General features: G+C 39.4%; 1 protein-coding gene across 1 annotated transcript in view; it reads left to right on the forward strand.

The window, feature by feature from the left end:
- LOC117006416 (protein FAM171A1-like) overlaps window positions 1–17,568 on the forward strand; it is a 96,262-nt gene that overhangs the window by 46,290 nt on the left and 32,404 nt on the right. The window contains exon 2 of the mRNA XM_033078867.2: window positions 12,773–13,000. Coding sequence (XP_032934758.1) covers window positions 12,773–13,000 — 228 coding nt within the window. The remainder of the gene's footprint in view (window positions 1–12,772; window positions 13,001–17,568) is intronic.

Here is a 17,568-nt window from a genome sequence, read left to right on the forward strand (position 1 = left end):
GCAACCTCAAGAGAACAACAGGCTGCTTGTGTTGTTAGACCTGTTGTTGAAATAAATAAATCAACCTTCCTGTACAACTGTGTGCTGCAGATTGTAAGTGTATGTACATACACACATCCTTTGAGTTATGTGGATTGGGTTTTTTTCAGAGTCTTAGTGTGAAGAGGGGCAAAACGTAAAGAACAATTTTGATTTAGAACATATGCTCTGCGAAACAGAAAGAATACCTTACTTTTGTATTGTGGAATGTTAATTTCCCAAATCTCAGGACATGTTGAAATTATGTGAACTTTAAAATTAAATGTATAGTGATTTAGAGAAGTGAATGTCAAAATAAGAGCATGAAGTGACACTGAGTATGATGCTAAAAATGGTATTTATAGGTTTCCTACAGCTGTTAAATTCGAGAAGGAAAGATGAAGAACCTGTATCTCTATTTTACATGTTTACTACAAGGTTAGCACTCTGATATTACTCACTGGAATTGTATTTGTCACTAAGTATGGTAGAATATGCTTTAAATTTATTGGACTAGTTCCTTTAAAGTAATGTTTAGCTGTTGAATACTCTAATTTTTCTTAGCAGTTCCTTTGCAAATGTGAGAACAGAATAAATTACAAATACATGACATACATTTCCTTCACTTCAAGAAAGTATCTACAAACTTGGTTTTTGAATGGGTTTCAGGGAAGTCATAAGGACTGATACTTATGTCAAGGAAACTTTTAAGTAAATGCTGTCATTTTTAGTGTGATTAGCTGTACCTTGTGCTTTCAGTTTAATTTAGCATACATATGTATGTGTATAACATACATGAACCTTTTATCTGCTGATTATATAATCTGTAAGTTTGGAAAAAACTTCTAAGATCATCAAGTCCAGTCATTAACCAAGCCCTGCCATGTTCATCACAAAACCACGTCCCCAAGTGCTAACATTACATTAATTCTGGGCACAACATATAATAGAGCATATTTTGCCGTTTTGGAAGTTGATTATTGGTCTCGGATATCTCCTTTTTCATTTGCATTCCAGCAAATTTCCCCAGCACATCCTGCTAATGCAACTTTGTATAAATTAGCATCTGTGTGATTTGGTTATTTAGAAAGGCTTTCTTCCTGCTTCTCCTGTAAGCATTGTTTGCACACAGTAGGTCACTTTCCAGACATACAGCTGTTTGTTTAAACCAGTGTAATAATAGTTTATAATGCTTGCTTAATGCACAGACTAAGTAGCCTACAAAATATTCATGTTGCTGTCTGTGCCAAGGAAGCAGAGCACGCTGCTGGAGTGTTTTCAGTTCTACATATCTGCTTGTAAATGGGAAAGTGGCTGTATTTGTCAAACTGAAAACACCAACAACTCTTTGTGCTGGTGTTACTTTTAAGCAGATGTGTGTTTTGTAGCACAAATATAAGAAACAGACGGGGTAAAATGAAAGAATTTGAGGGATTCTTTGCTGAGGCAGAGCTTGAGCAGAGTGCTGTTTGCAGCTGCAAATATCTGGAATGGGCTTATGCCAGAGTAAAAGAAATAACTCTTTTATGGTGTCAAATGGACAAACTAGAAAATAATGTGAGCATTTGCCAGAATCTTGTATGCTCTGACTTTTAGGTAGGCCATATGTGTAATATCAAGTTTACTTATTTGAAGATACTTTTTTTATTTAACGCAATGATAAGAAATATTCCAAAATCACTATGCCAATGTAATTTGTGCTTTGTTAATACAAAATACATTAACAACAAAATAATACAGTCACTACACCAATGTGTGGTACATGTTCTTGGTCTCTGTAGTATGCTCACTATCATGATGCTGGCCATCACCAGCTGCTGAGAAGGAATACATGGGTTGAAACCAGCCCACAACTGTCTTTGATTTTATTTATTTATGTTACTAATTGTTCATTCTTACATGCTTTGCTGGTCTGAGTCATGTATATATGCCTTCCCTGGGCTAGTTTGGGAGACATTCTCACTTTTTTAATGAACTTGGAGAAATATTTGATCCGCTCAGCAGTGGTGTAGTCGATGGATTCAGTCAAATGACATAGCTGTTCATCTAACACAAAGGCCACCCTCGGGTGCCATTTGTGTTGAGATACAGTCAGCCCTGTTTGCAGCAGCTGTGGTCAGTCCCACCCTGCATTATTTCCTGAGCTTCAGGGCACATAGCCCTTGCCCATCTCCTCTCAGCCTTCCTCTGCCATTTATTGGCCAGTCACAGCATTTTACATCAAGATTGATCTCTAAATAGAACAAATAATTCACTGATCTGTTTGAAAAGCTGTGATTCATTGGTTTTTAGTATTTTGATTTGTGAACTCCAGGAGTCCTTCAGCAGAGTGTCATCCGTTTCAGATGCCCCCCTTAGACTGGCAATTATAAATACTACCTAAACAAGCAGGCTACTCCCAAGTTACTTTCACCCATTCCCAAAGCCTGGTTTGTAGACCTCCAAACCTTAATTTCTATCTACAGTGTTAATCATGTGACTGTGATAAGTAGCTCTGAGAATCAGAACTGCAAGGCGACCAAGAATTACAAAGGTATTCTCTCCAGTGCTCTTCCCATCTTGGAAGGAAAGATAAGGTGTGTGAGCAGCATGTCAAACCCTCATTGCCACATCGAGGTTTTTATATAAAGTGACTCTAAGAAAGATGAATGTTCCAAGTGTAACTGTACCTTTCCATTATGGTGCGAATTTGTGGAAGAGCCAATAACTTCTGATTTACATAATTGACTTCCACTGTAGGGGAATAGAAAGTAATTTTTCAACATTCACAGTTTTAATCTGACCAGAATTATTTTTCTCATGAAATCATAATGGCCCTAAAAATTAATCCCCTGCCAAGAATTAAGATCACCATAGCTATTACAGTAATTTAAACTGACACAAGTTTTGGTTGCTGAGTCAGTAATGTATGCACTGCATATATATATATGCAGTCATCATAGCTGAAGTATAGACAGTACGGCAGCCTGGTTCAAAAATATTAATTGAAAAATTAATTGACTTGGATCAGAAGGTTCTATGTGACTGAGATTGGACGAAAGAGAAAACAAAGTGTAATGATGAATGGCCATGTATTAAGCTGGGGTTGCTTTACAGCTTTAAGATAATGGGAACTATCTGACCCAGAACTAAATGGGTCCTATTTTATTTAAATCTTATCTAGAGGAAGACCTGGATCTCAGATTAATTAAATTTTTAAACTATTCCAAATGAGGAAATAGGAATATAATTTTGAGTAGAAAAATCTCAAAAACTTGGAAAGAGATACTTTTTTAGGGTAGGAAAATTTCAATATAGACAAGTTGGGTGGCATTTAATCTTTGTGCTCTTGTGATTAGTCACAGAAAGTGGCATGTTGAGATGTTAATAAAAGGAAGCTTTTTAGGACCTGGAGGAAACAACAGTAACCTCCTCCATCCACCCAGCCACAAATACCAACTGACTGCAGAGGCTTTTGAGTGTTCAAGAGCTGTTGTAAACACTCTGTAATGCCTGTACAAAAGTCCTTGCTGCTCCGTACCAACCCTTTCCTGGCATTGTCACAAGCATCCTGTCCTTATGGAGCCAGGAGATTTTACTGCTGTGGTGCCAGTATGCAGCAGTAGAGGTTGGGAAGTTATTGGGGAATCACTATGGGATTTGGAATTAACGTAGAATAAAGGTTTACTGCAACCGTACATGCCAAATACTGACCTTAAGCTTGCCTGGGTCAAGAGATGGGCAGGTGCCCTTCCAAAGTGACCATAGGGGTGCAACAGAGCTGACTGAATTGCTTGTGAACTACCAGGGGTGGTCCCTTTCTTTTCCTCTGCTAGTGTTGCACTTGGCCACCACTCTCCACCCCCACACCTGCCTGTTCTGCTGATTTTGGCGCGTTGGGCTGCCTTCCTCCAGCAGTTCAGCCTGATAACCTGGCATTGAGCCACTCGGTTTGTTAGGCTGGTGCAGTGCTGGGTTAGTAAATGCAAACCCACACAGCAGCAGGTCCAAGGAGAAGTGGGGTAGCCCAAGAGAAGGAGCAAGAGTCCACAGCCAGGCCACAGAGGTGGAAGAGCTACTCCTGGTTTTGCTGTGGAGTAGCTGAACAGCAGTGCTGCACTCCTCACCACCCTGCAGAGCTCTTTGCTCAGGCTGGCTGCATTGGAGGAATGAGATGGTTACCATGTGTAGCTTCACCTACAATTTAATTTTCCTGTCCACCAGCTGGGAATAACCTCTTCAAGGAATGAAGCGATTATAAATCGACTGTTGAGTTATTTGAAGAAAGGGAACGTGCAAGTGCCTAGATAAAATTTTAGCACACTAATTTGCCTCTGTATGTGCATGAACTTACGTCAGTGGATTACTGAGATGAAAGTGGAAGTTTGCACTGCAGGCTGCAATGGGAATGTAGAGAGGCCCTTGAGATGGGTTTGTTTGAATTGTTACAGTGGTTTGTTTAAAAAAGAAACAACCCAAGTAATAATATCTTCTTCCAAAGTGATATCTAGCTTTTCTTTCACAACAGGCTTTGGAAATTAGAGATTAAACCTAAGATTAAAGCTACTTGAAAAAAAAAATAAAGCAAAAAAGTGCTTGTCTCCTCACTGCCCCATTGAATATACAGTGGATCACTTAAACGTAGAATACATCTACTTTAAATTGCTTTCATCAGATGCATACTTTTATTAATAAGACTTAGGATAAAGTTGTTCTAAGAAAATGTAATACATGTCATTGTGGCTAAGCAAATCCAAGCTTTCCCTTTGTGCCCTCCCCCAAACTAGAATGTTGGTGCAGTAGGTATAAAGTTGGCTTAAAACCCTGAGTGGCTGAGCTTGATGTGGTGTTACCCCCAGAGCTGATGTCACAAAATCAGCTGGGGTATTGAGTCAGTGGAGAACTCTAATGCTGAGCAACTGGAAAATATCAGTGCATTAACTTTTCATTCCATATTGATCCCCAAACAGAGTTTCAAAGAACTCTATTACAAAAAAAGAGGGGTTTAAGTAGGGATTAGTTTTTCATGTCTTGTAAAGAATACATTATGCATGTGGCAAGCTAAAGCTTTGAAACTCAACTTCCATCTGCGCTCCATGACAGTATTTTATTTAATTCCATGTCTAAGAGACAAGGTTTGGAAATAGAATTAGTTTGTGTCATGCACAGTTCCTGTAGAGATCAAAGGCAGACCTGTTAATGCAACTATTGCTATTCATGAGTTTCATAGCCATGTGAGTTTCAAGTTAATTATAAATGCTTGTTTAATCACTTAACAATAGGGTATCAGAGTCTCATCTGGGCATAATGCATATAGCTCCCACTTTTTTTAATTAAAGCAAATTCCTACCTTTTTTCCCAAGAAATTAATTATGGTGGTAATGCTTTAGGCTCTAGCAGGTCAGGATATGCAAATCTTCTTTTACATGTTGGGACTGTTGCATGATGGATGTCTTTATTTTATTATCCCGTAACTGCCCCTCCCTCCCCTTTGAATACAGGGGTTGTATAGTAGCCTGGTTTTCATTGTATGTGGCATAAATTGCCCTAGTTCATACAACAGAATTCTTTTGTGACATTTTACTAAAAATTGTGTGCATTATCGCTAGGACATAATGCATTGTGAGATTAATGTATTTATCATTTTAGTTTATGAACATTTTGTTTAATGGATTTTAAACCTGAAGAGGTAAGTAGAGCACCTGTCTGACCTTCATATCACAGGCAACTGTGCTTTATTTGAAGATTGAGGATTAAGACTAATTATTTTAGTTAGGATAAACGATTTCAATCCCCTGGAAATTAAATTCTTGTGCACTAGGGGAACCAGCCACAGTGCCAGCAATGCCTGAGGCAGTTGGAGCAGGAAGGAATGTTAGATGAGAAATATAGATGAATCAACTTGATCTGCAGAGAAGGGGGAAAAAGCCCCAAGTGCTACCCGAGCGTAGCTTCCTCCACAGTCCTGAATCCTGGTTTTCCACAGAGATAAGAGCAGAATGCTCTGATCAGGCATCAGGCAGGGGCTTCTCTAGTGTCAGCCAAGAGAGTGGAATATGCAGTTCTCATTGCACTCTGCTGTTTCTGAGGAAGAGCAAGAGAGAGGAATAAAAGAAAAACTCAGAAATTAATCAGTTGTGCATTTGAGCAAGAAAGTTCCTTCTTGACTTCGGAGGTGTGGGATTAATTATAGTAGGTATAGCAGGTACTCTGTGCAGAGGACCCTACTGATAGTCATCCCCTTGAAAGTCCCCTATAAAGTACACAGTATTTAGCAAATTTGGATTACAGTGCTAAAATGAAGTGCCACAAACAGCCACTTGGGCTGGCTTCACAAATGTTCTAGAATCAAACATTAATTCTCTTAACATTAATTGCAAGCGTTAATTAAACACCTAGAACTAAAATTAATGCTATTAACACAATTTTTTTTTTCTCACGGCCTGAGTGAGTCTACTATCTAAGAGTAAGCTGTTCTCTTGTTGGCAAGAAATAGCACCTGAGTTTGCTTAGGTTCATTGTACAGCTGTTGGCTGTCTCTGTTGGCAAGACTAAAGTCCTCAGCTGACTTGAAGTTTTGCAGTTTTGTTATTATGCACAGTGATCCAGCCTTTCTTGCAAGAAGAGGAGGTCATGTTCTTCAGATGCTAGTCCCAAGGCTGCTTCCCTATCCCCTTGGTTTTTATGTGTCACTTCTCTGAACCCCTCTGCTTTCTAAATCCCTTCCAAATCTGGGTCTGAGAACCAAGCTGTGTTGGATTTCTGACTAGTGTAGAACTTTTTTCTTGATGCCAGGGACTGCAGCAGCCTTGGGATCATGTGGAGAATTGCTGAACAGGCACTGATCAGAGCTCCTGTGTCCCACCCTCTGCATGGTTGGGTTCCCTGGATATTAGTGGGAGACAATCACCCCAGCTGAAACCTGAGTCACCTGTACTGGAGGGGAAGGTTGTGTAGCACTATTGATTTTCCTGTGATGAGGGCCAGAGCCAGTTCTGAAAAGAGGATGTCATCATCATCTTCACTGTGAATCTTGTTCAAGCACACATAGTTTGCTATTTGAGGTATAACTTGAGAACTTACTTTCAGCTGGACAACATCAATGAAGTCTGTGTGCTTCTGGAGGGATGTTACATATACATTTCCTTTTCTTCATACAAACTTTGCTGCTATTTTGAAGTGTGATTGTCAGTAGAGCATTCTTGATGTAGCACATTAGAAAGATACGATATGTAAATGCTGGAGTTGGCATCTGTGACTAAAGCATGGGGAACAGTCCTTTTTCTAGGAAAATGTTTTCCTTTAGATAAATGAAAATCCTATTGTTTGGCTGGGGATTGACCTCACACATGGGCAAAAGGTTAAGAGACAGAAAGGCTTATCCATTTGGCACGTAGGATTCAAAGCCAGGCGTGTTGCCAGTAAGCTCAATCAGAGCAGGGGACACAATTTTACATAAAGTTCATAATGGCATTTTTTAAATAAGCAGGAAGTTTTCTTTTTCTAATCAAAACCTAGATTATTTAAATATCTCTTTCTTGGGTAATATCCTGACATTGTCCATGGATAAGGGACCCCCAAAGGAAAAGCTAAGTGATAGCAGCTGCCTGTGTCAGCCTGTTCCCAAAAGAGATCATCTGTCCAGCAGACATCAGTGGGAGTCTGCCTGACAGAGGGGTGTGTGCACAGAAACCAAATTGCAGGATTGGGATCTAAATAGGATTGTGATCTTTTGACTTCCATGCTGTGTCATAACTTTTCTCTGTTTATTCCAGTATGTGGGATCTGACAATTTGCCTTTTTCTGAAATTGGTCAGGATTTTATTTTATGTGTTATATTACTGACTTTAAAAAAAAGTACAACAAACAAACAAACAAAACCCCAAACCACCTAAAACCAGTGCTTTCCACTTTTCAAGAGTTTGGTTCTAGAAGACACAGTGATTACAGCAGTCCTCAAGAAAACCGTTCCGAAACTGAGTTCACAGCAATATAAAGAGCAGTTGTGAGTATAAGAAGGGGTTACAAATGCAGAAATAGTTCAAGGTTAATTGTATTTCAGGCAAGGCAGTAGGGTTCATAGAGCAGATGGCACAGGAAGGATTGCTCAGAGAAAGTTTAAACTTAGTAAAATCTCAAAAATCAGATTAAGAAGACAGATGGGATTCTGGATTGGAATGCTACCATTTAGGGATTTTTTTGCCTTTTTTTCGCTTTCCCAAATTATAACCTTGAAGATGGTGGAGTTTTTTATATAGGTTGCAATAAATTTAGTACTAGAAAACTGGGAGGGAGCTGCACTTAAGCAGCTGTTTTCACAGTAACTAGTAGTTTTGGTTTGCACTCATTTCAAAAACAAGTAGGAGGTTTATTGTTTGAAGGAAGACAAAGGACTATAAGAGAACAGATTTACACTGGACTTCCTTGAGCATACCTATATATCAGCCTTAATCTCTTTGTGGAATTTACCCCTGCATTTGCTGATTTTATTTACTCTTTTCCCACTAACCTTCTTTTCCCATTTTGCTTTAGGACTCTTGAAGCAGAGTTGAAGGGTTGCTCTATTTAACATTTGTGAGTAGCCCATTCCTACCTGTACTTCTCAACAGTGAGACAGGCTTTTTGCCCATCCAGGAAGGATGTTTTTGTCTGTGGTTTTTCTTCTGGAAATGACAGTTAACCTAAGTGGTTCTTGCTTTGGACTTGAATTCCTGTAAGAATATAATGGCAGGACACACATGAGTGGTACAGGCATGTGGCTGGTTCTGTACCTGTGCCCACCAGTGCCACCAGCCAACAGGGAAGTTCATGCCAGACAGATGATGCCTGAAAGAGATACATGCACACCACACCAGCCAGGAGCCAGGTACATCAGACAGGGCTGTGGCTTAGACATAGCCTGTCCTGACTGTGGCTGGCTTGTCTGGAGAAGTGAGAGAGACCACAGCTGCCCTGGGTGATTTCAGCAGCCCAGGGTCTGTCACCTCAGCCAGAGGTGCTGCTTTGGCTCTTAAATGAGGAAACATCAGCACTCTTCACTTTCCCTCCAGGATCTCACTATTAGCACAGAACAAAGCTCCTCCAAAACTTAGCAAATACTCCTACTATATATAAAACAGTGCGACAATGAAGCAGGCTTCCCTTTAGCAGTTCATCTCTTATAGTGCTTTCAGTTCCCTGCCTTCATCTGCAGCTGTGCTTCTTCTCTGAGTTGTGTGTCTTTGATTGTGTGAGTTCCTTGCTGTGGTAGGCTGCAAACTCAAAAATAATCTACTTACTTTATACCCACTGTTTGCTGAGAGTTCCAACTAAAAACTTTGCCAGATATTTTAAATACTCTATTCCTTAGTTAAAAGTCTTTTAAACAGCTACTAATTGATTTCATCTAGTATATGTAATACCTATGCCTTTTGATCTAAGACCTCCCTATTAATTAGAGATCAGACTGATCCTGGGTTACTTGTTGTCTTTACTCTGCTGCCTTACTTCCCTTCTCCAGTTCTCCTGATCCTCAAGAAGTGCCTGAATATATTCTAGAAATTCTGATACTTACTGTCTCTTTTTATAGGTTATTCTCATCACGTCACTGTTTGAGAGGATGTTTTCTTCAACAGTTTCTTTCCAGTTTTGAGCTTTTAATCATTCAGTTGCTGTGGAAATTACAGTGATAATGTAGGTTTAATTTTCATGACTTCACTGCTACATTAGATAAGAAAAAGGAGCTGTTGCGTGGGTGAAGGCCTGAATTAAGCAAGTTGTACACATTTCACATTTTTGTCAGGGAAGATAACACATGGAAAGGAATTAGGATTGTTCAGGCTGCTAGGATTTTTTCTATCTGCTCAGAAAAAAAAATTTAAATATAAAAAAGAAGGAGAAAACAAAAAAGAAAACAAGAAAAAAAAAGTCTGATCTAGGGACTGTGTAGTTTGGAACAGCAGTTCCAGTCTGCTGCCTTTCAGTCCTCTGTCTTGGGTGATTGCCTTTGTCATTTCTGTTTAGAAGAAGGATTTTGGAAACCCATGTCCTTCCTTATCAGAAAGAGAGAGGGATGCAGAAAGAGAGAAGTTTGCAGATACCAGTCCTTACATAGCTATGGAGTGAGAGATAAAGAAATTTCCTGGCTAGCTCCCTGAGTTGGGAAGAGAAAGATGAATTTGTGTATACAGGAAAATTTTATTGGATTTTTCTCATGATCAGTTCTAGTAGTAGTCTCTGTTCTAGAATTTTGTTGTATATAATGAATTGAATTGATATGATACTTCTGTTGTTTTCTTATCCTCTTCCTTAATTAGTATTTAATATTGAAGAGCTCCTTGATTCCTTCTTATCTGTGGTTGTTTTTAGAGAAGGCTAAAATTCCCTATTACTGAAATTGCTAACACTGATGTTAAGCTTGTCCTCTTGCTTTTTCTTTAAGGCAGTACCCATTATTCTTAACCTCATCTATTCTTGCATTCTTTGCTAGGAAATTCAAAGTGGAAAATGCTAAGAGCACAGCTATCTGGCTCCTATCCCTCCACTTTGAAAATTAAAACTTACACTGTTTGTTGCCCTCACATTTGTAAATATATGAATATATTTTTTTTCTTCATTGATTAATGTGGCTGCCTTTCACATACGCAAGATACCACAAGTTGCTTGGTGGTCAAGGAAAGGTTTCTAAGGAGACACCCTGTATTGGGCACCAGAGTATGTGGACATTGCTTTTCAATGTACATTGCTTCCTTTGACTACTAAATGCAAAACTTGGAAGAAATCCAGACTCTTTAATAGCTAGAATGTATTTCATGCTGATCCCATCTAAATTGGCATCCCCCATTGCCAAATTCTAAAGCAATGACTGCAATGATGATGAATTTCTCTACTGGGGTTTTTTTCAGGGCTGCTTGATACTGGTATTTTCAGTACTGTAGGATTCAGAGAGAAGGTCTCTGCTTGTGAAAGGGCCCAATATACTGATCTTTCTGGCTGAAATTCCTTTAGGACATATGTGCTGATACTTTTGTATTAGGTCTTCATGTCCTTTTAAACTTTTAGGTTGTTAAACTTGCAGGTTGCTGTGTTTTTCCGCCTATTCAGTTGTGTCATTTCACTATTGAAACTCACCACAAAGATTTTGTTGAGTTCTGTGTTTTCTTCTTGGTGTCATGTCTTGCTGGCTCAGGCTTTATACCAAAATAAATTCTTATAAGGCATTAGTAATAGAACAGAACTGTACCACCAGTACTGTTATGTAGAAATCAGTGTAATGTTTTTGAATATATACGAACAGGAGGTCATGCTCTCTCTTCTGGGCATCATATGCAGAAATGTTTGCACATAGAGTGGGAGGATCTTGCTTGTGAGAGGCTGAAGTCTCCTGGCACAAAAAGGGGATTTGCAAAATGCCATCTACTACCTTAGGGAATGGGGTAAGCTGAGTGAGAACTTCATGCAAGAACAACAGAATTTCCAGACATTAGGATGGGAATGAGAGAAAGGGGAGAGTTGGACAGAAAAGTGGGACGGAGATGTTCACCTAAGAGGAAGAGGCAACTGGAAGTGAAAAGGACCCAAGGAGTGTCTTGATGGAAGCAGTAGATCATTGTGGAGTCTTTTCAACACAGCATTGTATTTAAGTCATGGTTATTGCAGAAAGGCAACAGCTGGTGCTTTAGAGCGTGAGGCAATTGAACTATTGTAGGCACAGAAAAATAATCATAGATACAGAAGAATGCCTTCCAGAGGGACTGTCTTGCACAAGCCACTCCATTTTATGTAACAAATGCCTGGTGACACAATGCATGGTTTAGTCATAGGAGTGCCCAGAGTGGACAAATATTGTACATCTGGAAACATTTAAACTAGTAATTAGTTTCTGGAAAAATGGCAAATTAATCAAGAAAAATGTAGTCCATTGTGTTGGCTTCAGACTGCATATCTGCAGGATGTATGATTCTCCTGACTGCCTTAGCCATCACTTCTTTACTTCTCGCCAGTAGTGTTGTGGGGACAGGTGATACAGTAGTGTCAGGGCTGCTGCTGTCACTGCTAGCACTCTGCATCCCACTGATTGTCCTGTGCTTTGAGAACATGATCCTGTGGGAATTGTCTACCTTGGTTAGACATCACCAGGGAAGTCCTGTGCCAGCTGGGACAATCTCTCCCACCAGAGCTGAAAACATCCAAGTGCAGCACAGCCTACTCTATTGCCCACTTTCTTCCTGGGCCTCGGCCACAGCAGATTTCCTCCATTCCATTGCTACGCAGAGAGAATTGCTTTGGGAAAGAGTGAGGAGCATACCCCACTTGCAACCTTTCCCTGTCCCCACTGCTGCTGGACAAGGCTGGCTGGAGCAGAGGCATAGCAAGGCAGGGACCTTACAGAGAGCTTCCATGCCCTTACACAGGATGTTTGATAGCACACATTTAGAATTGCTGTAGTACAATAGTACTCTGTGATGACATATTGCCCCTCAAAGGGAGTGTTGCCTGCCCTGGAGTTGTGCTGCCCAGCTGCATGTGGGTCACAGGTGGAAGATAGATGCCTCATGGTTGAAGTTAGCTTTTGGGCAATAATTCAGAACCTGGTCTGGCTTATAGCAGAATCCGCAATGTCTCTGAAGAGTGACTGCCTGAAATGGAGAATGTCAGGCCAGTACAGAAAGTCTTATGTGGCACCAAAATGTCAGAGCTGATGTCTTTTCAGTCATTGGTGTGTCAGCATGTTCTAACTGCTGCCTCCCACAGAAGCTTTTCAGACAATAATCACTGTGGTTGTTTGTCATTACAGAAGTAACGCTGAAGATCCATGTAAGTGATGCCAGCACCCATCAGCCAGTAACTGAAGCCTTCATTGAGATTTTTACCAACCAGATCTCCATTGCATCTGGAACCTCAGGAGCAGATGGCACTGCCTTCCTCAAGTTTCAATATAAGTTGGGCAATCAGCTGATAGTGACTGCTAGTAAACATTCATATGTGCCAAATTCTGCACCATGGAAACCTGTAAGATTGCCTGGTAAGAGATCTTTATTTTTGTTCTGAGGTAAGATATTGCATCTAAAGGAAGCTACACGGTTTTGTATGGTGTGTTTCAATGCTTGAGATCCTGGGTGGGAGGAGGAAAATCTGTACATTTCAAAAATAGTAACATTTCTTCCTCAGTTAAACTGCAGCATCAAGGCTGAGCAGAGATTTCACTCTCTTTCTGGAGATACAGTGCTACATCAATTTTCAAATAACTGTTGGTGCTCCTACAGCTCCACAGAAAATAGAAATCTGTTCCAGATCATTTTCTTTATGGGACCTCTGCTTCCAAGAGCCTTGTTTCAGCAGCTGTGATGTACTCTTGCATCTCTTCCAAGGTGTAGCAACAACTGTTGCACCATAGACTGTAGTGTACAAAAAAGTCCTGGTCTTTTAGTTCTTAGCCATGTCAATAAAATAGTTTTAATCTGCAGTTATGTTACCCAGATGTAAGGATTTTTACTAACTTAATTAGCATGGTTTTGCTTCTTCCACAGGCAAACAAATATAACAGAAATACTTGCATGTTAGTTTTTCTCAGAATGCCTCAGAACCTTACATCAGTTATATGAGAGGAAAATGGAGTCATGAAGCCTATTTCTGTACTGCTAAAATGAACAGATTGAGAGTGGCTTTCAAACGTTGAGATGTGACATCTATATGAAGATCACATCCCAAGTTTCATCTGCCTTTTTTGTAATCCTCAGCTACAATTAAGGTTCATGTAATTTGGGAATGGTCTCAGGCTTGTATTATACCCAAATCACACCTAAAAAACACATCCCTCAGGTGTGATAATCAACCTGGGTCAAAGCAATGTAAGGTTTTAAGTGCACTAATATTTAAATAGTGTATACGTTTCCCAGGGCAGTGTTGAACTCCATGCCTTGGCTCCATTTTATTTATTAATATCAACATAACCAGAAGGACTGAGTGACTTGCTGCAAGGTCAGGTAGCAAATGTATTTTCAGAAGAGAAAAGGAACATGAATCTCTTCAAACCCAGAATTATGCTTCAGGCATTTCAACATGCTGTTTACTTATCTGCTTTCACTTGCTTCAGATAAGAGTGACTTCTTCCACATTTTCTGTACTGTATTTCACCATGTTTCTCAGATACTTAATGGAGCTGCAGCAAAGACTTAGTCAAGGTCTTTGGGATGTAGCGAAAGAATAAGAAGCAACTGAACAGAGTTGCAGCCCGGAGAGTTGCAAATAAGTAAAAGGCAACAATTCATTAAAGCAGCAGCAAAATTAGAATAGGTCATAGAGAAAAGTTGTGAAATCTCCACCTTTAAAGACATTCAGAACTCAACTGGACAACCCCTGCTTGGTGGAAGAGGTGACATCCACAGGTCCTTTCCAGCCACAATTGTTCTATGACTCTGCTTAGAAATTTCCTTTGGGTTTTCTTTAAATAAGATGAAGTGCAGCTTTCTCAGCATACTTCATGTGCTTTTAAATGATTAAAGTATGCACTAACCTTGCCTTGTGTCTCATCTCTTTCTGACTCATACCCTAGGTCTTTTGAATGAGATGTACTCTTCCATAGCCTGGAGTTTGTTTGGTTAGTTTTTTGCTTGTTGTTTTCTTAAATACTGATTTTGAGAGAAGGGAATGAAACAGGATATTTTTGTTTTAGTAAATCAACATAGAAGTTTAAAGAGCAGTAATTGTATATGTTCCACAAAATCTTTCTTTCCATGGTTGAAATGTGAGCTTAGCTCAGAAAGTGGATTAGTTTCACCTCTGATCCTCCCCCACTGAAACTGGTAGATAGTTTGCCATTGATTTAATTGGAAGTAGAATCCTTTCTTTTGCTTTCTCTACCTTGAACTTATTCCTTTCTTTGATTAAAGAAACAACAAGTTACAACTCGATACACCCTTTATAGATTTGATAGGGTTGTTCTTTGAATTAGTCCTGCAAAAGTACATGATATAAAACTTAAGATACTTAGGCTTTTATATTTTGTATTGACTAAGATGCTTATAGTCTTAAAAAAACTTTCCAAGAACTGTTTGTTTTTAAATGTCCTGTATTTAAATGCCTATCATGCTTTTAACTAGCACAGTATAGAACTTTGGAAAAATGTGCAAATTGTTTTGTTGTTATTTTTAAGCTGGTTTGAATGATGGGGAACAGGCAGCATATCTCAATCTTCGTTCTGCAGTGTGCAGTCTGGGCACAGCTGCATCCTCATTTCCCAAAAATGCTTGTCAACAGTCCTAGGAGCTGTCCCCTGCAGTGCAGATCCCCCACTCTGAGAAGCATTCCACCCAGGGCAGTGTTTAAGCTGATGTACTATCCTGTGTGCTGTGGTAAATTAACTTTGGCCATATTTACCTCAAATGGGAAAATTATAACCATGAGCAGGGAGTAGGTTTGAAAACCAAAGGGTGATAAAGTGCTGTAGCAGAATTTTGCCTAAGGATCAGGATTCCTCCATCACAGGCAATATGCATTGGTAATAGTGTTCTGCTGAAAAGCTGTGCAGCCACTGAACTTGTGATATTATTGTAGTAACTTCAAGAAGTAAACATCGAGGGTTTTCTGTTCTTATAATTTGGCAGAAATTAACTTTTCTTATATTAACGAAAATAATGACTAGCTCTTTACTGCTTAAGTAGGAGGATTATTTATTTACATAGTGATAAATGGTAGGAGGAAAAGATTTAAGATCTCTTCTTCCATTAAAATATTTATCAGCAGAACCATGACTCCACTTATTAACAGTTCATTAATTTAACATCAGTTGAGTTGTTGAAGTGTTCATGATGGGAGATGTGTTCATCTGTCTGCTCTTAACTACACTTAGATTTTTCTTTGTAAAAAATTTGGAAGAAAACATTTGTGACTGGTAATCCTTATTTAAAAGGACACTTCTTTTTGGAGCAGTGTTTGCAGTGAAGAGAGGGAGTTGCACAGACAGCACAGTTCAGACTTCGTTGGTAGACACAGTGTCATGGTTTAACTCCAACCATCAACTAAGTGCCACCCATCTGCTTCCTCTCCCTCAGCCTCCATGGGGTGGGGAGGAGGATCATAAAAAGGTAAAAACCATGGGTTGAGATAAGAACAGTTTAATAGTTGAAATAAAGTAAAATTTAAGAATAAGAATAAGAATAATGAGACTTAACAAAAAGAGAGTGGAGAGTAAAACCCAGTTAAAGCAAGTGAGGCACAATATAATTGCCCAGCCCATCCCTGAGCAGCAGTTGACCCCTGCCAGACAACTCCCCCCAGTTTATGTACTGGCCATTACATTCTGTGGTGTGAAATTTCCATTTGGCTAGTCCAGGTCAGCTGTCCTGGCTGTGCTCCCTCCCAGCTTCTGCAACCTCTCATTGACAAAGCATGGAAAACTGCAAAGTCCTTGACTTAGGGTAAGCACTACTCAGCAACACCCACACCATCAGTGTGTTATTGACCTTATTGTCATCCTGAATCCAAAACACTGCATTGTACCAGCAACAGAGAACAAAATAGCTGCATTGTGGCTGAAACCAGGACAATCAGTCAAAGCAAACTATGGTATTCACTGTGGTGAAATACAGTTTTAGGAGCTTTAGGATGATGCTTATGGTATTTCTGGGAGAGGAGAGCTCATCTAGAATCGTTTATCTGCAAAATAAGGTTAAAAACTGGGAAAGCAGAATACAGTATTTCAGGACTTGTCCTTGGCATAGCCATTCAGGCAAATGATGTCCAGCTCTGGATCCATACTTCAAGAAGAATGTTTAAAACTGTGGGCTTTTATCAGGGGTGATTAAAAGATTAGAAAATACAGTTTACAGGGAAAGACTTGGAAGTGCTTAATTTATTTTGTTCACTAGTGAGAAAGTTCATGGGGTAATTTGATCATAGTCCATCAATACCTTCATTGAGAATAGGAAACGGGTAAGAGAGAATTCTTCTGTCTGGCAGGCCTGTATAAAAAGAAGATCAAATGGCTGGAAATTGAACCTCTATAAATTTTGATGGGTAAAGAGGCACATAGTTTAACTGCTCTCATAATTATTTATTAGAACATTGATGCTGTGGTGTTTTCTTCACCACTGGACACCTGTAAAATAAAATTGGAGTTTTTCTACAACATGTTTTCAGGTTTTGGTACAACTATTGAATCTGCAGCAATTATTAATTCAGAGAAAGCTGTAGTTATACAGGAATAAGGCTGGATCATCACTGTCATCCTTCTGGCTTTAAAAGCTGTATCTGTCTGTCTTTGTCATGCTGAGAAAAGATTGTGCAGAAAAGCCCAAGGGAAGTTTAGAGGTTATATATTCGTTATAGTCTGGCATATATGGAAGAATATATTGGCGTGGTTGATTGTATTGAGCTCCCCAGGGTGTCTAAATTACATTAGCTTTCTTCATACAAATTAAGTTACTGGAATAAAGACGAATTTTGTAATTGTGTGGCCTTAGTGATACTTGCACTAGGCTTTTTTACTTACGTTGCCTAGTGTGTAGATCTGTTTCACAAGATGGGCCTTGGAAAGAAAATGTCCAGCTGCACTTGCAATAATATGATACTTAATTTTTATTTTTTTATTTT

The sequence above is a fragment of the Catharus ustulatus genome, chromosome 1, assembly GCF_009819885.2.
Source record: "Catharus ustulatus isolate bCatUst1 chromosome 1, bCatUst1.pri.v2, whole genome shotgun sequence".
NCBI lineage: Eukaryota > Metazoa > Chordata > Aves > Passeriformes > Turdidae > Catharus > Catharus ustulatus.